Source organism: Stylophora pistillata, chromosome 2 (assembly GCF_964205215.1).
Source record: "Stylophora pistillata chromosome 2, jaStyPist1.2, whole genome shotgun sequence".
Classification (NCBI taxonomy): Eukaryota; Metazoa; Cnidaria; class Anthozoa; order Scleractinia; family Pocilloporidae; genus Stylophora; species Stylophora pistillata.
The window spans coordinates 14,830,792-14,854,467 of NC_142520.1; the positions used below are offsets into that span (position 1 = coordinate 14,830,792).

A 23,676-nucleotide genomic window follows, 5' to 3' on the forward strand; every position below is an offset into this window, starting at 1 on the left:
AGACCTGATAGTGTCCTTTTTTGCCAAGCACATGAATTCAAGGTAAATATGTTCTGGTTCGAAAGGAAAGCTTTATTCCTCTCCTCTTTCGATTCTCTTTTGACTGAACCCGGAACTATCACAGTGGCGGATCTAGAGAAAGTATGGGGGGGGGGGACACACAAACAGAAACGCCCCCTCCCCTTAGCTCAAGGATCGCTATCCGTTGAGTCAGTAGAGATGGCGACAGGAAAAAATCTTGCGATAAAAATTTATAGTTTTCCATGTAATATATCAAAAACGAATGTGAGTGTTTCACCAGGGGTTTCAAACACCGAGAAACAGATGGAACCACGTGGCTGCAGGCCGCGTGATTTTATTCTTTGAAGCATTACGTTGACCTGTATGCATGATTCATTGTTTGGTGTAGTTGGTGTGACCATTAGCGAAGACGTAGTGGCAAGATTTAGGGAGCCAAAAACGGTTTACGAAGAACGTGCATTATTCGAAAAGCTATTCGTTCGTTTACTAAATGTAAAAACAAATAAGCGGTAACAATATTTGGCGAATGCAAATTTCTCAGTGGGTTATAGCTCCTGCGATCGATGCAGAAGCACTTTTTAGCTAAAAACACCAGCTCTATGGTGTTTTTAGCTACTTAGTTATTTCAGGGAGCTGGTAACCCTTTAACAAGTTGATCAAATCAGTTTTTTACAAATGACTGTAATTGCTTAATTATGGGGTAATAAAGTTGTTGTTGTTTTTTTTTTTAAAGACTATGATAAACTCAAGGAAATTAGGGGAGAGAAATCCACTGAAGACCATTCATGAATCAATATTCTGGTCAATTTTGGAATTGTTGTTAGCGATCTATTAATTATTGAAAAAGCTTATTAAAATGTAGGTGTTTTTTAAACTAATACCAAAATCATGTTTCATCTCAGATCAAAACCCTTAGGATTTTCATCTGGTGTTCATTTGATATCAACATTCATGCATGTGACCCAAAAGTGCCTCATTTATCGGCATTTGCCGATAAATTATTAGTGAATTTGTGAAGTTATAACAGTTGACGATGTTTTATGAAGGACTGTCTTTTTAATTCCATCATCAGGTTCCATTCCATAAACTGCCAGCTCGGTAAGAGAAAAACAACAGCGATGAAATGCAAAGAACACATTGACAATAAACAAAAATAGTTTAATAAATCTACATATGTGATATTAATATTCTGTTGTTACTCCTGAGTCATTTAAAAGGGTAATGATTTAAGTCACATATCATCAACAACAAAGTCTTGGTTCAGTAAACCGTAACACTATCTACGATCTTCGAAAAAAAAAAAGGCTTTTTAAGCAATTAAATTTAATGAAACGTGAATATACAATATACGTCACAAAATTTTCTCCTTATTCCGGAAATTGCAGGCTTTTGTGGTATCCAAAGGCAGTCGAATCCTTTTACTATGCCCCTAGTATTAAAGAAAAATCGTTTTATTGTTCCACTATTATACGCCATTTTACCATATTATGCCAACAGAACGAACAAAATACGGGTCACCATGACGCTGTAGGAAAGGGCTAGAAATACGAAACAAAATAAGAAAAAGATGGCTGCAATGAGCGATGAAAACTTTGATTTTTTTTTTAGGTTTTTTTTTTTTGGTTAAAGGGAATTTTAAAGCGCATCGGAATGCTCTGATTTCGTCTGTCGCTTTCGTTAGACTTATTTTGAAAACTAGAAGCCAAAATATTCGAAAATGAAATAATACTTGAATAATGAATCCCTTATTTTGATAGTTACATAATACGAGCGGACAATTTCCTCATTTCTTGTATTTCGCCTCCCAAGAAACTAAGCATTTCACAAAATACCCGTGCGTATTGTTATTACATCGAATAAGTTGGATTTTATATTTCAGCGAAACAAAGCCGACCAGAGCCAGCTGCTTAAGTGAGCTGTCACGTATTTGAGCAAACTCTTTGTTTGTCGACGACCGTTGAAACCATCGAGAGGTTGACTGAATGGAACGACACCAAGCACAGTTCCTGCTGCTGCTGCTGTCTCCTGCACAGCACCTTTACACTGTGAACTATCAGGGGAAGGTTTGCGAGATTTAAAGTACAGCCATGATACTGAGCCAATAAGAGACAATAATGCAGTTTTCAGACAATCATCAGCAGTTGATCGGCCATGAAATGACTTTCCAGCTGATGCCGGATCAGTCGCAGCCAAACAGAGACTAAGAAAGCCAGCTGAACATATGTATAAACGCTGAAGGAAAAGAGTACTCTTACAATGATCTACATTACACATGTTTTAGATGGCAACGGATAACGCAACCATGAACAAGTAAAATGGACAAGCCCCAGTTGGGTTTATTATAGTGCCAATTGCAACCCAGTTAAAAATGGTATTACACCAAGTTTATGCTCATCATAGAGTAGTACTGGACTAAGTAACATGTCACATATGATGTAACACCTTAAAATTGCTTTTAATTAATGGTTGCGTCCTGCGGCCTCGATGTGTGAAAAGTGTCCTTCTGTGATGCATTGCGCAGAATTCAATCGGGCGTCTCGTAAGCTTGGATTTACAGCAATATCTTAAAGCTACAGAATAATTCCTCAGTAAGCAATTTATCTATAGTTAGGGATAAGTAAATTGACAACTTTTAAAAAATGATAAAAAAATATAAAAAACTAGATTGTTATCAGATTCTATTGCGTGAAAGAAGAATGCTAAAATTTACTGCGCTCTAATTGTGGCCTCGTAGGTCAGTTGGTCGAAGCGCCTAAATAATATCTGTGAGGCACGGACTCGAATTCAGTAGAAGCCTGAGATGGCAGCGCATCTGCAAAGAACATTTTTTTTACCTTATTAATTAATATTGATAAATTGAATAAAGAAACGTTGTTTTATTTTGAACGGTAGGTCGAACTTAGGAATTCAAAGTGCACTTGAAAGTTCGTCTGGAATAATTTGATGGGGAATTGTATTTACAAAAGACAAACCTTAGCTTACCATATCCAATTGGCCTTTAAAATAAAGAAGGAGAAAGGTGGGCGAGAACTCCAAGGAAGGAAAGAGAGAGCATTGTGATCTTTTAGCAAATTAATGTAATTGACACTGCACGAAAACATTAGGCCAGAACTCGAAAAACCGCGATAAAAATTTGATGGAAACCGAAAACCACGTTCAATACCATCCTGATGGCCCGTCTTTCGTTGTAATATGACTTGCTTCTATCCACTGAGGTATTGATGCGAGTTCGTCTCTCTAGAGAGATTCTAAAGGAGAGATGTTTGGCAGAAACGTTACTTCCCTTCTTCCGTTGCAGGCTGGTTGCAAGCCATATTTACCACCGACTCAAACATATTTCATATCCTCTAATACAAAATTAATAATTTGTATTGTATCATCGAAGGGTGCCGATGATTTTCGTGAAAAATGTTTACTCTACAGTGTACATCTCTATATCGGATATTACATGGTTTGTTTATAGGCGATTTTTTGTTTGACTGGGATGTTTCGGTAAAAAATCGACTTGTTTCAGACAAAGAAAAATCTCAAGCAATTTGCAATACTTATACCAATGTCATCTAATTTAGAACTCTCTTTCTGCATCTCTCGCTCGCTCATCAAATCTCTTAGCTTCAAGACGAAGATGATAGCGTTTATTAATTAGAAAAATTACGGAACTGGCCCAGCCGCACATTCGCAGTCCTTTGGTTTTTGTAAATATCTGTCTATAAGCGAAGTGGCCTCCCGCAGGTGGCTTAATAACTTTTTTTTGTCCAATTATTATGATGTTGTAAATTCATTTATCGCCATTGTTAAAAAAGAGGCAGATAAATGATGACAACGATGACGAATGCGTTTATTGTTCGATATCATTTCATCTACGATACCTTCGCACGAAATCCCTTTAGTGTGTCTAAATTCTGCGGGAGTAAGATCGATATGCTCGCGTTCGATTACGCATTTAAATATTCCACTCGCTGAAAACAACTAATTCGCAGCTGCTCGTGCAGTCAGGTAATTTTAATTTAGGCTGCGTTAATTCACGCGACTTCTTTCTTAAACGATTTTAACTTTTATTCGACTGAGCTAATTTGTTTAAGGCATTGAGATTCTGTACCTCTGAAAGTTATTGTAAATTGTGGCGAGCGACCACGACTGATCTTAAAATTTCCAATCGATACACAAACTTTTTGATCCATGATTTCTCGCAATTCCTTCCTTGTTATAGCTGAGAAGAGTCGGCTGAAATGGTCACTTGCATTCAAACTGTTAGGAGACTTAAATTTGTGCCTAGATTTGACATATGAACCCAAGTGGCCAAAACGAATCTTGTTACCGTTACCTTCAAAGCCTAAAAGTATTTGATTCAGCGCTTTTCCGAACTGGACTCCAGTGCTCTTCTCTTTAACGGAAAACCAACGAAGACGAGGACTAGGGTTGAGTTACCTCAGCTGCCAACCACTTATACCCAGTCCTTTAAAACCTATAAATTATTCGGACTTCGACATCTCATAGCGTAACTACGTCAAACACGATTGAGATTCTTATACTGGAGACTTTTCATCAGTTTAGAGATTATCTAGAGAAAAATGCCAAAAAAAACTGGAAAACTTGAGGAAGCATTACATAAATTTTTGGGAGAGAGGAAGACCAACGACGAAGGTGAGAGCCATGTTTGACTCTTAAAGATTTTGAGATACTCGATGAATGGATAGAAAGGAAAGCAACAGCCCATGACACGTCAAAAACCAACTTAGAAACTGAAATGGTTACTTTTTCACTTGCATACTATTTTCCGATAAATATCCCAGTCTTTTTTATCTGGGCTTTTAAACTCAAAATTGTGATGAATTTTCATTTGCATAAGATGTCGAAGTGTTTTTTTACTACCCTGGAAGAATGATCCACTCTAATAACGACCAGAATTCTTGCTCAGATCCATCAACAGAAAACTCAAAGCTACTGCTTAGTAATTCAAGATCTTGAAATAGATGATAACAAGATTCTGAGATACTCGATCAAAGGATAGAAGGGAAGCAATGCAATAACCAACACTACGTAAAAAACCAATTCGGAAACTGAAGTGGTTACCTTTTCACATACCTACTATTTTCAGATAAAAATTTCAGTCTTTTACGGCTCAAAATTGTAATGAGTTTTTATTCGCATAAAATGCCAAAGTGTTTATTGCCGCCCTTTAAGAATGATCGACTCTAATAACGACCGGAATTCTTGCTTAGCACCAGGGTCACAGTCTGTTTCATGGAATATATCGAATACAGCCTTCGTGCTCTAACTTAAAACGTAATGACAATGGTCCCTTGCTTGAAAGCAGTTGTGAAAACAAAGAAAACAATCAGATACAATGAAATATATGAAGTTCATATATTTTGAACTGCGATATTAGATACGTATGATGCACGATCCTCGCAGTAGATAGCGCTATTTATGCAATGGCGAAAATCAGACCTGAAAAAAAATCAGGCCTGTATTTATTGCATAAATAGCGCTGTCTATTGCGAGGATCGTGCATCATACGTATCTAATACCGCAGTTCAAAATATATGAACTTCATATATTCATTGTATCTGACTTATCACATTCACGGGTTTATTACGAATTAACTTAACGGCCTGCTCCCAGTTGGCTTGTTAGCTCAATTGGTAGAGCGCTGCACTAGTATCGCAGAGGTCAGTGGTTCGAATCCCGTACAGGCCTGATTTTTTTTCAGGTCTGATTTTCGCTATTGCATAAATAGCGCTATCTACTGCGAAGGATCGTGCATCATACGTATTTAATACCGCAGTTCAAAATATATGAACTTCATATATCCATTGTATCTGATTTATCATCACGGGTTTATTACGAATCAACTTAACGGCCTGCTCCCAGTTGGCTTGTTAGCTCAATTGGTAGAGCGCTGCACAAGTATCGCAGAGGTCAGTGGTTCGAATCCTGTACAGGTCTGATTTTTTTCATGTCTGATTTTCGCTATTGCTTAAATAGCGCTATCTACTGCGAGGATCGTGCATCATACGAGTTTAATAAGTAAAGTAGTTATACTGTCTAAATATTTTCAATTGATTTTATCATTATTGTCATCGTTATTAATAATTTTTACGCGTTTGCTTATTTTTCTCTTCAACCATGAGTTACTAATTCCGTTATAGCTTCCTTTCTTTAAATCCTTTCTGGATTGTATGTCTTTCTTAAAAGTGTATCCTCGAGAAAACCGGGGTTACTGAGACCGAGATGTAATTTAAATACGCCATTTTGGGAGCCTTACCGTAGCTCTCACGATTAAGGGTGTGATCAAACATCCTCCTTGTCAGCAGTTTAGGATTTGTACAGGGAACAGTATGGAGAATATGCATGCTGATGTTAGGGTGGAAAGGGTTAGTATTGTGTATGACGTAACAATGCCTTACGTAATGAATTGATAAGATCGTTGAAGCCAATACTACCAGTCACAGACTCGAGGGACACCAATGGGTATGTGAATATGGGCCTGTGTTAATGCATATTAATCTCGGCATTTGTTCACTATAATTCTAATCTGTTAATAGATTTTGAATACATTTCGGTGAAAAGATGACTGAGTGAACCTAAATATTTAAAACATGGCGATTGTTGCGACTAGCGGTAGAAATGCAGCATCTTTAGCATCATGACTCTCACCCTTATTCATTCATTTATTGATTGCATTTGTATTTTTCTTGTTCTTCTAATTCCAATAAAGCTCCAGCCAATCTAAACAATACACGACCAACAGAGGAGAATGTGGGAGAAGTTTGCATAGCATCTGGTATAGCTGGAGAAGGTATACCACGTGCCCTTCAGGGATTTAATACATAATGCAACCAGTTTTGAAAAGAGGAAATTTGAAGGGTTGGGGGAGAAGTGAATGAAAGAACAGGGAATAACTAAAGGGGAGGGAGTAGGACCTGTTACTGACATTCGACTTTATTTTACCCTTGTTGTCGTGTCTTTTCCCTCGTTTTTCGTGCAGTTTAAATGAAATTAATTTATTGTCTTTCTTTTGGCCCCCGCGGGGCAAGTTTGACAGCTGTTTTCTTCGAAATTCATATGTCTTTTCTGTGCGGTAGCTTAGATGGGTGTCGATTAGACTTACAGATAGAGGAAAAACGACCAAAGTTCTCGTCTGGTCCATCTCCACTGGTGGGTCCGCCAGCAAATAATAGTTTTCCTTTGCAGGTACTCCACTGTTGTTTTCTGTGGCAATCCTATTTTATTACCTTTATTGCCTTCGCAATAACCTGTATTTGATGCCAAAATAAACTACCTTATCGAAGGATATAAATACATTAACAAATTAACGCGAATTTGGAGATTTCGTGTTATTTTTGTTAGCGTTAATTTCCAAATCGTTTATTTTCAAACGTGTTTATATCCACGAACGTTATTTCCATTACTTTTACCTCAAATTCTCGGTGCACTCCACACATCATTAACCTTTGACGATCCGTATGACTCGCACGGGTCGTCTAATTTATTCACGAGTCGTGAAGTTTTCACTATCCGTGAGTCTGCATTGGAGTCTCTCTGGCCATGACTTAGTGTGTCCACTTATAAATGAGCACCACGCGAGGTGTACAAACAACAAGCGTATTCTTCGTTCTACTAAAACGCACTGCGCGAAATGCACGTACGGCAAGCGTATTCGTCATTTTAAAAGCTCCGCACGAATTACACAAGCAACAGAAATATTCCTAGTCCAAGCAAAAAGCACTTCTCGAAATGGACAAAAAATTTCAACTGGTATATTCGAAGGCCTTTAGGCTGGAGGACCGGGGAGGTATGAAATGTTGTTTGTTCTACCTTCATTGGCGGCATTTATAAAGAATTTCATTTTCAAACAAAATTTGTCACTTATAATTTGTTATGAGTTGCAACTTCCACGCACATTCATAGAGTAGTGATGAATTCATTACATGTCCATCAAAATTAAAAATTAGATGTTTTATCTTTGTGAAACGAGAAGGATAGACAGTTTTAATGTTACCAAATAACAACCTAAAAATAACGGGAACTCTGTTTCAAATGATTACAGAGTAGAAGAGCGGAAAAATCGTCGCACATGTTGGAACACTGAATACACACAACGTGAGCGTACGAGCAACAATAGTGGAAGGAAAAATAAAAGGAGTCTAATGATATTCGTCGAAGAGTGCTTTATGGAGATCACCTATTTTGACGGCACCCTCCTATCGCGTACCCTCTGAGAATCGCTTACGCGCTTGGCCATCGCTTTTAGCATAGGTAGCCTTAGCAGTAATACTCGCAGTAAAATTTTTGTGCAGAAGAAGAAAAGATGGTACTGGTTGTACGACTCGTGAATAAATTAGACGATCCGTGCGGATCGGCACACCAACATGCCAGCAGACAAAATCCAAGTATCCCTAATTAGTTTTAAGGTCGGCTCTAGTAGCAACTAGCCCCCTGAAGAATTTACACGAAGAGACTGTTTGCCAGGACTAGTCACTGGTAGTGTTTACACGCGGGAACCAGGACAGGAAAATTAGCAAAAACTGGGGGCAAACGGTATCATACTTTCTTTCACTCGGCAGGTTTCTTGAGAGACCAAAATTATAAAAATAGCAATGTAGCATTGAAATAAATTAGCTCAGTAGAAACCGGAGATTTTCCAGCGAAATTATTCAGTGCTTAAATTTTTTCTGATTTAGCTCTCCGTTATACTTGACACCTGTCTACTGATTAGTAATTCAACCTGTTTAAACAGATGATCACAAGATTTTGAGATACTCGATGAAAGGATGGAAAGGAAATTAACAACCCACCCCACGTCGAAAACTAACTGGGAAACTGAAATGATCACCTTTTTGACTTCTGCTATTTTCGAATAAAAATTTCTTTCTTTTTCATGTGGACTTTTAAAATCAGAATTGCGATGAAATTTCATTCCCATAAAATGCCGAAGCGTTTTTTACCGCCGAACTAGAATGATGAACTCTAATAAAAACCAGACTTCCTGCTCAACACCGGGGTCACGGCTACATCTGTTTCATTTAATACATGTTATTTGCGATAGGCCTTCCCCTGAAAGCAATACACAAAAAGCAACTTTCGGCAACAAGTTCATGCTAAAAGCAAAACAGAAGTTTTTCTTATCGATTAACTTGTTATGAAATTTATCCATGTCTTGCATTACAAAGCTATTGGTTTTGAGTCTGCTTATCTCTCAAAATTCAAACTAGGCTCAACCACAATGCCGTGCTCCTCATCAGGGAGACTTACAATTTCTCACCTCACACCACTGACATAGAGGTGTGTCAATTCGTGCGATCCGTACGGTTCGTGAATCTTATTGCGTAAAGCATAAAAACGAAATGCAGCATTTGTTTGTGAGGTAACCATACAAACTTGTTCGATGCGTTACTGAGTCATGGTAAGCGTCTTCACAAACAATGCTGCTCTATCAAGGCTGTTGCTTATGTTTCATTCCATTGGAGAAAGCTAATATTTAGACATTTATCATTTCTCCTTTTTTTCGTCTTCAAAATGGAAGTCTTTTCCCGGGCTAGCCTATATCCAGGCTTGTTAGCATTCCATAATGCGTTATTTCTGGCTCTCTTTTCTCCATAGCAAGAACCCCAAACACCTCTTTAGAAAGTAAAAGAACCGACAGGAATCAACAAGCCAAGTCTGTTCAAGGTGAGTAAACTTTACAAGGCCTGTCATGGTATGATTTAATTAATATATAGATTTAGCTAAGCCTAAAAGCGCAGCTCGCATCTTTTTCCCGCACGTCTCGTCAACAAAATGAAAGCTCCTACTATGGATAAAGTGCTTGTTCATATTAATGGATTTTCATTCAGTACTTCTCCGTGTCCGTGTAGTTGACTGATTCTATAATAAATGCCCTCTGAACAAGACTAAAGCCGTGGCGTTGGCGTGCCTGCTGTACAGTTGACCGCGCATGCTAAAAGTAGCACCCTGTACGGACGCCGGTATGATCCTAAATCAAAATTTTTTCGGCTTGGTGGGTTACTACTACTATTTTGTATAATTATGGGACCATTGCGAGAGTGAGCCCGCATGGCTCTCGGCTGCACAAGCTTAACGCACCATCAACTAAATTCATCTCGAACCCAGAGTCTCTTCAGCCATGTACAAGTATAGCGCACGCGTTCTGCTCAAACGCCTGCTGGACAAGACTAAAGCCGGGGCGTTGGTGTGCCCGTGGAAAAGCTGACCGCGCAAGCTAAAAGTAGCACACTGTGCGGACGCCCGTACGGTCATAAGTCAAAAATTGTTTCAGCTTGAAGGGTTACTACTACCATTTTGTACGATTATGGGGCTACGCTGCGCACGCCGCGAGCTCTGCTAAAACTGTCAATAACCTTTAAGGTTACTTTCCACCTTCAGATGCCAAAAAAATCATCATTTCTTTATTTGACTAAATTCATGTCAAACATTTTACCTAACGTTTCGGGAAATAAAATTAAATATCTGCAAAAAGCATCCGAGTTATTTAGATAAACGTACTTTTAAATATAAGTTAGTCCTCAACTGGATTGAACGTATCAGCACCAGAGGGAACATATCTAATTCGGTCCACGGGCTCATAGAACAAACAAGTCCTCCATGTGTTGTAGTGCCTCTCCTAATGGTGTATCTACGAGAAAACCAAAGTTATTCAGACCGAGATGTAATTTAGATATGCAATTTTTTAGAGCTTTATCTGTAGCTTTCATGATAAAGATGTGTGATGAGATGTTCTCCTTGTCAGCACTTTAGGATATGAACAGAGAACATCGTGGAGAATATGCATAGTGATATTAATGTGGAAAGGGTTAATATTTTATATTACGTAACAATACCTTACGTTATTCATTAAAGCCAATACGATTAGTCGCAGATTTGAGACACACCAGTGGGTATCTGAATATTGTCCTGTGTTCAGGTTTATTAATCCCGGCATTAGCTAACTATAATTGTAATTTGTAAATAGATTTAGAATACATTTCCGTTAAAAAGATGACTGAATAAACTAAAATCTTTACAACATGGCGATTGTTGCGACTAGCAGTAGAAAGATAACATCTTTTACATAATAACTCTCACCTTTTATTCATTCACTTGTTGACTACATTTGCATTTTTCTTGTTCTTCGGTTTCCAATACAGCCCCAGACAATTCAAACGAAGCACAACCGACAAAGGAGAATGTGGGAAGAGATTGCACAGCATCTAGTATAGCTGGAGAAGGTATACCATGCGCCCTGCAGTATTTTAATATATAATGCAACCAATTTAAGAATGGGGAAATTTTAAGGGACGGGGCGGGGGGAAGGTGAATCAAAGAACAGGAAATGAGTAAAGGGGAGGGACTGGGACCTGTCGCTGATATTCGAGTTTAATTTCCTCTTTTGGTCGTATCTTTTCCCGCGTTTTTCGTGAAGTTTAGGTAATGATAATCTATTTTGTTTGTTTTGACCCCCGCGGGGAAAGGTTAACAGCTGTTTTCTTCAAAAATTGTGTTTGTTTTGTGAGCGGTGGCTTAGACGGGTATCTATAAAACTCAGATATAGAGGAAAAATGACTAAAGTTCTCGTCTGGTTCATCTTAACCGCTGGGTCCGCCAGTAAGGGAAAGTTTTTCTCTGATGGTACTCCACACTTGTTTTATGAAGCAATCCTATTTCATTGCATCTTTTTCCTTCACAATAGCCTCTATTTGGTGCCAAAATAAGCTTCCTTATCAAAGGAAATAAATACATCAACGTATAAATGTGAGTTCGGGAATTTCGCATTCATCTTTGTTAGCGTTAATTTCTGCGTCATTCCCCTAGAAGCGTGTTTATTTCCACGAACTGTCCCGAAAGTCACGCAATCGCTTCTGTACATTATGATACTTATCTGTGATTGGTTTATTTTAATTTGGTGGTATGGGCTTGTCTCATGAACAGTTCACACAAAGCGTTTTGAGAAACAACGCGCTAAGACTTGTCCCAAAAATTCAAACCAGTTTGAATTCGTGGGAATAGTTACAGGAACCAAAATTTTTAGTCTAAACGAATAGATTCTATGGGACTTGTCACCGCAACTTGTTGCAGGCACTAGTTGCAGGGACTAGTCCCCTCATGTGTGTCGGCCTCTACGAAAAGACAGCACGACTCGTGAATACATCAGACGATTCGTACGGATTGGAGGGATCGACAGTTCAATTTTACGACTCGTTTTGATCCGTGATATTGGAAAGCCTTCCAACCATTGTGGTAGTTACCTATTTATATTTTCTTAACTGTCTGTAGGTAAATCTCCCACTGGAGAGACAGAGATGAACAAACAAGGAGAGTCTGTACTAGATGATTATAGCACAATTAAACACCTAAATGTAACAGTTACTGTTAGTAGATTGGTAGGGAACAAATCAGTAAAAAGCTGTGGCAAAAAATATACAATAAAATACTTTATTTACCCACGCTACATCTAGGAGTGATAAAAACTCATTAAAACATGTGCGTGAAACAATAAACATTTTAAAAAAAAATCTATTAAATCTATCTAAAAAAACCAGCTTCTTGGAAAGACATTCAAAAGTAGAAATATCCTTGGCGTTCTAATATACGTAGGTAACGAATTCGAAAGCTTTGCCGCCAAAATGAGAATGACTTATGGCGCCATTCTAAATTAAAATTGGGTAGCGATAAAAGTGTCTCCAACCCTCTTAAATTATAATTACAAATTTTAGCCTGAAAGAAATCTTCTATGTACCTTGGGGCTTCTTTATAAATACATTTATATACCAAAACTAGGAACTGGAATTTTCGTCTTTCTTCCAACTTTCTTATACCCGCCAGCCATATTTAATAAATGGTTGTATGGTGTATGCGGTCTATATCCTAAATTACATCTAAAAACATAATTATTGGTGTCTTCTAATTTTGTAACTTGACCTCTTCCAACTCCAATTAATAGCGGACAACAATGTTGTAAATGAGGCAAAATATATGCTTTATAAAGGCGGAAAATTACGTCTAAAGGATTAAAACCTGTAAATCCTCCGTAACGTAGAGGCTTTGGCACACGCCTTTTTTACTTGTTCGGACACATGACTGGCAAAATTGAGCTTACGATCTAATGTAACACCAAGGATTTTAAGTGTATCATTGGCGTGCATTTTTTTTTAAATTGGTAATGTATACATCAGATTTCCTTAAATAAGCATCCATACTCTAAAAAGTGCCCATCCCCCTACAGTGCAGTAATATATCAAACAAGCTCTCTCCTTAACTAAGCGCCCCTCTCCCATCTTCCCTCACTTTCCTAACTGAAAGGAAAAACTGTTTCGTTTACCACTTTACTTAGAACTTTTGAAAGCGTCATCTACAGCTAAATCAGTGCAGGTTAATAGTTCCTTGATAAAATTCCCATAGCTCTATTAACTGCATTCTTCCTATAAACGCCCTCCTTTTAGCCAAAATTTGAAATATGAAGAGGCTGGGAATTTATTGAAGGGAATATATAGTATCTGAAATGATTAAGTTTGGAGAACAAGTAAATACGGCCTGTATGTAATCGCCGAATAGGATGAAGCTATTTTACATATATTAAGTTTCTGTAACTGCTAAACATATCAATGCATTTGTCCATGTCTCCCTTTTTCCATGACACTCGTCACTCTGCTGACTTTTTCAATGAGGCTAAAAGGAGGCAAAATATTCTCTCACTTATGCTTAGCACTAATATAGTTAACATGTTTAACATTTGAGTCTTGCCTGTGGTTGCATCATTTAATCACTGCATTTGTACTTCTTTTTTTTTTAATATTGATCAGATTCAGGTAGAGCTGCATATGATTCAACAGAACAAACACAGAGAAACGAGAGAGACATTTTTACAGCAACAGGTATAACATGTGGTATACCATATGCCTCTCAGTAATTTAGTTACATTTCTATTCCAATATTTCTTTGATTTAATCCGTATAACGTTTATCAACGTGTGATTTCATTCGCACAAAATCTTAGTTTAGAGCCTCAGAATAAAGGGGCAAGATTTTTGGTTTTCAGCACAGAAACTAATAGCAAAGCATTTTTTTATTCAGATAGGACAACTTAATTTCAGACATTCATCATTTCCACTTTTCTCTTGTCTTCCAAATGGTGTTCTGTTTGTAGGCTTGTTAGCATGGCCCATAATGTGGTATTTCTCTCTTCCTTCTACACAGAAAAAACTCCAATCACCTCTTTAAAAATGAAGAAAACAGATAGGAATGAACAATCAAAGTCTGTTCAAGGTGAGTAAACGTTACAGAATATCTCGTGATATGACTTAATAATGAATGTCAATAAACTTTAATTTGATACAGCCACACACAGAACAAAGCTGGTCAGTTAATACTAAAAATTGCCGATTGAAATGTAATAGAGCATGATTGACCTATGAGAATTTTTTGCGAAATAGCAAGGCTATGAAGAACTTCTTTTTTCCAGGTATAACTTTTACATTCTATCTGTAACGCTTTTAGCTACTGAAAACAAACCGTTGCAAGGCTTCATTCTAGCTGTGTTGTGAACAAGCTTTTGGGACTGTTTTTGATTACTAGTCGTGAAAGCCTACATAATAACTTAACTGAATACCAAATTGACGGCTAACTGGGATTTTTAATCACAACGCACACTTGACACAATTAATATCGACCAAGATTCGACCGTAGGCCTAAACAATAATACAACAAAATCTATCTGTCTTGGTAAAAACTCGCTAACATAAGATCAAGACAGTTGTAACAAACTAACCTGGATTTATCGATGCGATTCAACGAAGTAAGGAATTTATGTTTTAACACTTTAGGCCCACTTTAATAACATTTCAATAACTGAAATGTTATTGAAGTGTTATTAACGTTTACTCAGTTAGATTATTTATCATATTTTTAATGACAATTATCTTGTTATCTTTATTTTATATTATATGAAAATTCGTTGCCTGACGAGGGAATTCCGCGTTAAATTGCACGCGAAAATTAATATCGCACGAATCGCGAAGCTTTGAGTGCGATATGGGTTTTCGGGAGCGAGTTAACACGGAATTTACGAGTGAGGTAGTGGATTTTCTTTGACTCGCTTAACTGACTACAGATAAGAAAAAAGAAAAGAGCAATAACATTTTGTTTTCTACATATATTAAAAAATTTTAGCCAAAAATTCATTCAGTAAAGATTAAACCATTGACACTTACGTGTAGCACGTGCCTGTGAAAAGTCAAAAGTTTGGAGAAACCAAGAAAGCAAACACAATCCACAGTAGGTTTTTAAAAATAATTTTTTTTTCAAAAAACAAGCTCAAGTGAAAGAAGACTAATTAAAGAACTTATTTCCGACGAAAAAAGCGATAGGCGCATATTACGTTTTAACTCAAAAATCAAGATGAAAGATAAAAATCGCTAAATATTTTCGCATGACTGTGTGCAAATGGGCTTGTGGATCATATTTCAAAATGGAATATGCGAATTTGTCCGTGACTGAAGAGATCTCAAGTTCCATGGAATCTATCAATAGGAAGCAAGACTAAAATGGACAAGAAATATTTCAGGACGACAGATTTATTGAAAACAGCTTTCGATTTGCAGTTATAAGCGAAAAACCTACGAATTTCTTACGTGTACAAAGCCCACGCGGTCAAATTCATCAATTTTTACTTGCCTTCAAAGCCAGAAATTTCGCAGCGTTATGTTGAAAATTCTGAAAAAAACTTCGATTTGACGCAAAATCTTCGATTAAACAATACTTTTTTAACACATTGTTACTCGAACATAATATTTACCGGGCCATCGTATCGTCAAATTGTCGCTAGGCCCTACTTGAAGTCCTAAAGTTCGGTTTTCACTTTACCTCCATAATTCGCATCGCCTTGAGAATCGTAGTGTCGTTGAGTCGAGAGTTTATTCTGTCACCTTTAAGACCTTGATATCCATTCTTTTCCAAGCAGAGTAATCTATAGCATTGTTACTTTACATTCTGAGCTCCACAAGGTCTAACTCGATCGCAAATGAACGAAAAATCCGACCTGAAAATTTTGAGGGTCGGCCGCGCGGACGCCATATTTTCAAATTTGATCGTATGGTACTTTAGTGATAGCATACATGACACAGGGCACGTACTTACCTACGTAAGTACGCTCGGTCAGTCACGTGACAACCAAACGAAAAGAGGTTGACCATATGCTATGGGTATGGGGCTCTGCCCCACGCGCGCGAAGTGCGTGTGGGAGCCCCGCTAAAAATAAGAAAAAGGAATACGTAGTTGTTATGTATACGTAGATGGGAGACAATATCACTTTGCCTGATTAGCCATGCTAGATATTTTACTTAGTTATCTAATTATGCGATTCTGTAACAAATTTTCCTCTAAAACATTATTAGTTTCTTAACTCCTCCCCTACCTCCGCATTCTTTTTGGATTATGTGGCCTTTCTTAATTTCTTTTCTTCTTATCTGATTTTAGGCAGTACTTCTGTGAGCTAGCACAACAAGGAATTGAATCAGTTACATACAGGCGTTTAGTGTTAACTTATAAAAATCCTTAGAGAATTCTACGACAGTTGGACAAAACGCGTCGAGGGACAAAATATTTTAAAACTACTGCTCGCATAGAGCTGCTCACATGTTCAATTTTTTTTCAAAAATTGCTCTCCCACCTCGACCTCTTTCTTTCATGTTACCTGTATTAATTTCTTTTCAATTTATCTGATTTTAGCGTTTTCTATTGACTCCAGAGACGCAACAGGCAGAACACCCCAAATGCATGTAGTTCGAAATGGCGACGTTCAAGCGGTGAAAAGTCGGATTAAGAGAGGAGCAGATCCGTCCCTGACGGACAAAAGATGATGGAGTTTGTTACATTTTGCCGCAGTGGGTGATAATACTGATATGATTGATCTTATGCTTACTCACGTGCCGGACATTGAGTCAAAAGCCGCTAACGGTGCTACTCCTCTACTCATTGCTGTGTTTAATGAAAAGCTGCAAGGTGTAATGCATCTCCTTGAGAGGGGAGCCAATCCTTTGACTAAGGATAATGACGGCCATGATTCTTTATATCTTGCCTCATCACGTGACTCAGATGTTCTTGACTTACTGCTGAGTCACGTACCTGACGGTGAGTGAACAACACTATTCATTCGGCTTGGGTGGGGCAGAAATAACCTTATTTTCTCCACTGGAGCTGCTAGGATGAAGTACATTCAGGAGTATATAAAGTTGTTTCAAGAAAGGTTGTTGGCAAAAAGCATATAAATTTACGTGACAACTCCGAATCGTATTGCGAGCAGTTCTCAGGTTACGGTTCCCTGACCTCAGGATTTCTGTCAATTCTAAGGAAAAGTCACTATAATGAGGAGGCGGGTTGAACTATTTGATTGATTTTTCACATTTAAATCCATGAATCACTAGATACCAATATTACCTGTCGAGATTGTCACGAGCACTTTTGTCCTTTTTTCCAACAATCTCTCTCGAAACAGCAGTTTACGTCTGTAATGGAAGTCATTAGTGATGTGAGAGCTGATCAATTTGAATAATTGTGTAATGCAGTGGAATAATTACTTGAATACTGAAAATTGGTGAGTCAGATTTCAGAAAGAAGTATTTTAAAGCTATAAACAAGTTTACTTAACTTGTGCAAATGTAATATCCTGCCTGTAACGCTTGCAGCAACTAAAAACAAATGAAGGCAAGGCTTTGCTTTAGCCGTGTTGTTAACGAGTAGTCGGGACTATTTTACTAGTATTGAATGACAAGAGAATCACGGATTACCGGTGAGAGTGATTTTTAACGGTGATTTAAATGTATTGACGAACAATCACAACCAATACCTGACACAATTAACATCGACCAAGGTTTGACCGCACTCTTAAACAACAATACAACGAATCTCCATCAGTCTCGGAAAAACTTCGCCGACATAAGATCAAAATGTGTACTACAAACTATCATAGCATAACCAAAGTAAAAGCGCGCGCTCCGATTGGTCAATTTAGCGACCCCCATTTGCCCATGGGTATGCGCTGCTGACGTGAACAAATGCAAAGACTATTTTTCCGCGCGCGCTTGTTTTTTCTGGTCACGTAAGATTTGTTAAATAAAAGGGAACTCTTTAGCTACAATGTATCAATGTTATGTTATAAACCAAATGGTAAAAAACACAGTGTACACTATTTAACAATTGGTTCATGCTTTAGCGTGCGCTATCGAGTTATGGAGCAGGCGGGAAGTTTGGAGAGCACGAAAGAAGCGTAAGAGTTGCCCGAAGCGATGAGCCGAGGGCAACTCTAGCCTCTTGGGATTTTGAGCACGCTTACGTATGAGATACACAGAATATATGAAGTTCATATATTTGCGGTATTAGATACGTATGATGCACGATCCTCGCAGTAGATAGCGCTATTTATGCAATAGCGAAAATCAGACCTGAAAAAAATCAGGCCTGTACAGGACTCGAACCACTGACCTCTGCGATGAAGTTCATATATTCATTGTATCTCATTTATCACTTTCACGGGTTTATTACGAATCAACTTAACGACCTGCTCCCAGTTGGCTTGTTAGCTCAATTGGTAGAGCGCTGCACTAGTATCGCAGAGGTCAGTGGTACGAGTCCCGTACAGGCCTGATTTTTTTCAGGTCTGATTTTCGCTATTGCATAAATAGCGCTATCTACTGCGAGGATCGTGCATCATACGCTTACGTTATTGAATTTGATTGCGCGGTTCTGCTAGCTATGTTCTAATGAGTTATGGATGCACTTGGGAGGTTTGCTAAGCACTCAAGAAGCTATAGTTGCTCTCGGCTATCGCCTCGAGCGACTCTTCCGCTTCTTTCGGGCTGAGCAGTCTCCCGCGTGCATCTATAACTCAATAGTTTACCCTGTGGTGTTTACCATTTGTTAAATCTGGATTTGTTGATAACGCGGCTCAACTTAATAAGAAAGATATGTTTTAACAATGCCCACTTTGCTAAGCTATTAAGTGACTGAAACGTTTACACTTGGGGTCTCAACGTGGTTAACCAGTGATCGTAAAATGGCCGAAACATTCAACCGTTACTGAGGCTTTAGTATTGACGAGTTCTAACCGTTAGTCGAAGGAAATGTTAAACGAAGAAAAAAGGTCTGTTGACAACGATAGAATAGTGTCGGCCGTCATTTGACTAAGATGTTAACCGTTAGGCGTAAAAGGAGTCATCCCATTAAGACCCTCTTACTCGTTCTAAGTCTTTTTCATGATTATTATCATTGTTGCTGTTAGGATTTTCCGTTGACTCCAAAGACGCAACAGGCACAACGCCCCTCATGATTGCTGCTCGAAATGGCAACGTTCAAGCGGTGAAGGGTCTGATTAAGAGAGGAGCAGATCCGTCCCTGATGGACAACGACAGATGGAGTTCGTTGCATTATGCTGCACGGTGTGGCGACACTGATACCATTCATCTTATCCTTACTCACGTGCCGGACATTGAGTCAAAAACCACCCATGGTGTTACTCCTCTAATGACTGCTGTTTGTCATAGCGGGGTCCAGGGTGTAAAGTATCTCCTTGAGAGGGGAGCCAATCCTTTGGCTAAGAATAATGACGGCCAGGATTCTTTATATCGTGCCTCATCACGTTGCTCAGATTTTCTTGACTTAGTGCTGAGTCATGTACCCAACGGTGAGTCAACAACACTATTCATTCGGCTTATGTGGGGAAAAATAACCTTATTTTGTCTTCTGGAGTTGTTAGGGTGAACTACAATGAGGAGTATATACAGCTGTTTCAAGAAAGGTTGTTGAAAAAAAGCGTATAGATTTACGTGAAAACTCCGAGTCGTACTGTTGGTAGTTCTCAGGTGACGTTTCCTTGGCCTCAGGATTTCTGTGAATTCTGAGAAAATGGGTCTATAGTGACGAGGCGGGTTCAACAATTTCATTCATTTTTCTCATTTAAATCCATTTATTACCAGACACCAATATTACCTTTCGAGATCGTCGCGAGCTCTTTTGTCCTTTTTTGCAACAACCCCTCTCAAAACAGCTGTTTACGTCTATAGTGGAAGTGCATTAGTGATGTGAGAGCTGATCAATTTGAATGCTTGAGTAATGCACTGGAATAATCACTTGAATACTGAAAATTGGTGAGTCAGATCTCATAGAAAGTATTTGAAAGTTATAAACAAGTTCATTTAACTTGTGCGACTGAAATGTCCTGCCTGTAGCGCATGTAGCAACTAAAAACAATCGAGGCAAGGCTTTGCTTTAGCCGTGTTGCTAATGCGCAGTTGGGACTATTTTACTAGTATTGAATGACAAGAGAATCAGGGATTACTGGTGAGAGTGACTACTTGTTAACGGTGATATAAATGTATTGACGAACAATGAAAACCAAAACTTGACTTAATTAACATCGTCCAAGATTTGACCACACACTTAAAGGGTGTCTCGAAAACAAAGACCTCGAAAACGCAGACCTCGAAAAATTTTTTTTCGACATTTCAAAGAGAACCGTGGTTATGAAGCAATTTTTCAGCGGGAGACTTGGTCAATAACGGGCATTACCAGCGACCGGAAGTCGACAAAGTTCAATTTAAAGATTTGTTTCATGTTGAGCCAGTGGTCTGCAAACTAACAAATTTTGGTGAAAGTCGGTCTCGGTTACTTCAATAATACTTACTTCGATAATTTACGCCCAGACGTCGAACGTTGAGCGCGGGACAAAACCATATATGGCTCCTCAAACAGAAATTTCCTGGTTTAAGGACGGGGTGTACTACATTCCTTGAACGCAAAAATTCAAGTCCCGCGGCGATAGCAATTGCTGTCGTGGGAAAAACTGGTAAAAAATGTTGAAAGGCTTCGCCTGCTTGTATTCTGTCGAGGAGGTGCAAAAATTCGAGGAGATCTGAAACCTGAATATCAAGACCGAGTGGCAGGAAATCAGAACAATCGTATTCCATCATTATAGGAACCGGTTTAGGACAAATAGCAACCTTCATTAGAGGCCGCAGATTTTGGAACATCTTCGTCTCCTTTGCTACGATCTTTAGATTTGATTCACCCTTGCCGAGAAAAAAGTCGCTTCCCAAGCACGGTTCTCTTCGAAATATCGAAAACAGACTTTTCGAAGTCTGCGTTTTCGAGGTCTTGGTTTTCGAGGTCTGTGGCCTGCGGTCTGCGTTTTGGAGACACCACACACTTAAAAAACAATATAACGAAGCTCAATCAGTCTTGGAAAAATTTCGCCAACATTAAGATCAAAATGTATAATACAAACTTATCTGGATTTTTCGATAATGCGACTCAACTAAATAAGAAATATATGTTTTAACAAGGCCCACTTTGATAACAGTTACGTAACTGAGACGTTTACTCTAGGGTCTCAACAGGGTTAACCATTAACCCTGAAATGGCCGAAATATTTCATCGTTAGGCTTTAGAATTGAGAAATTCTTACTGTTAGTCATAAAAAAATAAATGCAAAAAAAGTTTCTGTTGACAACGATGGAATGGTGTTGGTCGCCAGTTGGCTAAAATGTTAACCGTTAGCCGTAAAAGCAGTTACCCCATTAAGATCCTCTTACTCGTTCTGAATCATTTTGATTTTTAATATTATTGTTATTAATATTACAAGCTTTCTTGTCACTTAATTTTCCTCTAAAGTTACTAGTTCCATAATAAATCTGATGTCTCTGCCTCCCTCTTGGAGTTTGATGCCTTTCTTAATTTCTTTTCACATTATCTGATTTAGATGGTACTTCTGTGGCGAAGACAACAAGGCATTAAATCAGTTACATACAGGCGTTATGTAAACTTGTAAAAGTCCTCAGAAGTCTACGACAGTTCAGACGAAACGCGTCGGAGGATAAAGAAGTTTTACAACTACTGTTCGCTTAGTGCTGCCCACGAGTTTAAATGTTTTTTTCAAAAGGTTCTCTCCCACCTCGATCTCCTTCTTCGATGATGTTACCTGTCTTAATTTCTTTTCATATCAATTCATTTTAGAAATTTCTGTTGACACCAAAGACGCAACTGGCACAACGCCGCTAATGAATGCTGCTCCGAATGGCTACGTTCAAGCAGTGAAGGGTCTGATTAAGAGAGGAGCAGATCCGTCCCTGATGGACAACGAAGGATGGAGTTCGTTACATTTTGCTGCACATTGTGGTGACCCCCACATAATTGATCTTATCCTTCCTCACGTGTCGGACATTGGGTCAAAAAACGCTGACGGTGCTACTCCCCTAATCATTGCTGTGCGTCATAGAAATCTACAAATTGTAAAGCAGCTCCTTGAGAGGGGAGCCAATCCTTTGACTAAGGATATTAACGGCCATGATTCTTTATATCTTGCCTCATCACGTGACTCAGATGTTCTTGACTAACTGCTGAGTCACGTACCTAACGGTGAGTCAACAACAAACTATTCATTCCTCTTGAATGGGGAAAAAATAATGTTATCTTTTTCTCATGGAATTGCTAGGATGAAGTACAATGAGGAGTATACACAACTGTTTCAGGAAAGCTTGTAGGAGAAAGTGTATAGGTTTACGTGACAACTCCGAATCGTATTGTGGGTAGTTCTGAGGTGACGGTTCCCTGACCTCAGGATCTCTGTGAATTCTAAGAAAACGTCACTATAATGAAAAGGCGGGTTGAACGATTTGATTTATTTTTCCCATTGATTATCAGATACCAATATTAACTTTGGAGATCGTCACGAGCACTTTTGTCTTTTTTCCGTCAACCTCTCTCAAAACAGCAGTTTACGTCTGTAATGGAAGTCGTTAGTGATGTGAGAGCTGATCAATTTTAATAATTGAGTAATGCACTGGAATAATCACTTGAATACTGTATAATTGGAGAGTCGGATCTTATGAAAAGTATTTGAAAGCTATAAACGAGTTCATTTAACTTATACAACTGTAACATCCTGCCTGTAGCGCTTGCAGTAACTAAAAGTAAATCGAGGTAAGGCTTTACTTTAGCCGTGTTCTTAACGAGCAGTCGGGACTATTTTACTAGTATTGAATGACAAGAGAATCACGGACTAACGGGGAGAATGACTGTTAACGGTGATTTAAATGTATTGACGAACAATCACAACCAAAACTTAACACAACACTCACGAGGATTTGACCGCACACTTCAACAACAATACAATGAACTTTTATCAGTCTTGGAAAAAATCCTCCAACATAAGATCAAAATGTGTAATAGAAACTAGTCTAGATTTGTTAATAATGCGACTTAACTGAATAAGAAATATATGTTTTTAACAAGGCCCACTTTGATAACAGTTAAGTAACTGAAAGGTTTACAATAGGGGTCTCAATGGGGTTTACCTTTGACCGTAAAATGGCCGAAATATTCAACCGTTTGGCTTTAGAATTGACGAGTTCTAACCATTAGTCGTTAAAAGAAAATAAACGAAAATAAGTTTCTGTTGACAACGATGGAATGGTGTTGGCCGTCAGTTGGCTAAAATATTAGCTGTTAACCGTGAAAGCAGCTAACTCATTAAGACCATCTTACTCTTTCTAAATCTTTTTAATCATCATTATTATTATTATTAATATTACAAGCTTTTGTGTTACTTAATTTTCCTCCAAAGGTACCACTACCATGATAAATCTTGTGTCTGCCTCTCTCTTGGGGT

General features: G+C 38.3%; 2 protein-coding genes and 1 long non-coding RNA gene across 5 annotated transcripts in view; 2 read left to right on the plus strand and 1 right to left on the minus strand.

Moving 5' to 3' along the window:
* LOC148737284 (uncharacterized) overlaps positions 1-23,676 on the minus strand; it is a 243,101-nt gene that overhangs the window by 80,171 nt on the left and 139,254 nt on the right. The window lies entirely within an intron of this gene.
* Positions 4,593-16,884, plus strand: LOC148737288 (uncharacterized). The gene is made up of 7 exons (XM_088747760.1): positions 4,593-4,665; positions 6,743-6,823; positions 9,628-9,696; positions 11,172-11,252; positions 13,824-13,895; positions 14,217-14,285; positions 16,746-16,884. Exons 1-7 carry the CDS (start codon positions 4,593-4,595, stop codon positions 16,874-16,876), a joined length of 576 nt encoding a protein of 191 aa, XP_088603886.1. The 3' UTR covers positions 16,877-16,884.
* Positions 16,919-23,358, plus strand: LOC111338015 (ankyrin repeat domain-containing protein 55-like). Of its 3 annotated transcripts, XR_015996233.1 has the most exons (4): positions 16,919-17,147; positions 19,294-19,695; positions 21,769-21,948; positions 22,023-23,358. XR_015996233.1 is itself a non-coding variant. In XM_088747559.1 (3 exons), the coding sequence occupies exons 1-3, from the start codon at positions 16,919-16,921 to the stop codon at positions 21,801-21,803; spliced, it is 666 nt and encodes a 221-aa protein (XP_088603685.1). In that variant the 3' UTR covers positions 21,804-23,358. The 3 variants fall into 3 exon arrangements, 2 of the variants coding, with proteins under 2 accessions (XP_088603685.1, XP_088603684.1); XM_088747559.1 differs by having other exon boundaries at positions 21,769-23,358; XM_088747558.1 differs by lacking the exons at positions 21,769-21,948; positions 22,023-23,358 and having other exon boundaries at positions 19,294-19,823.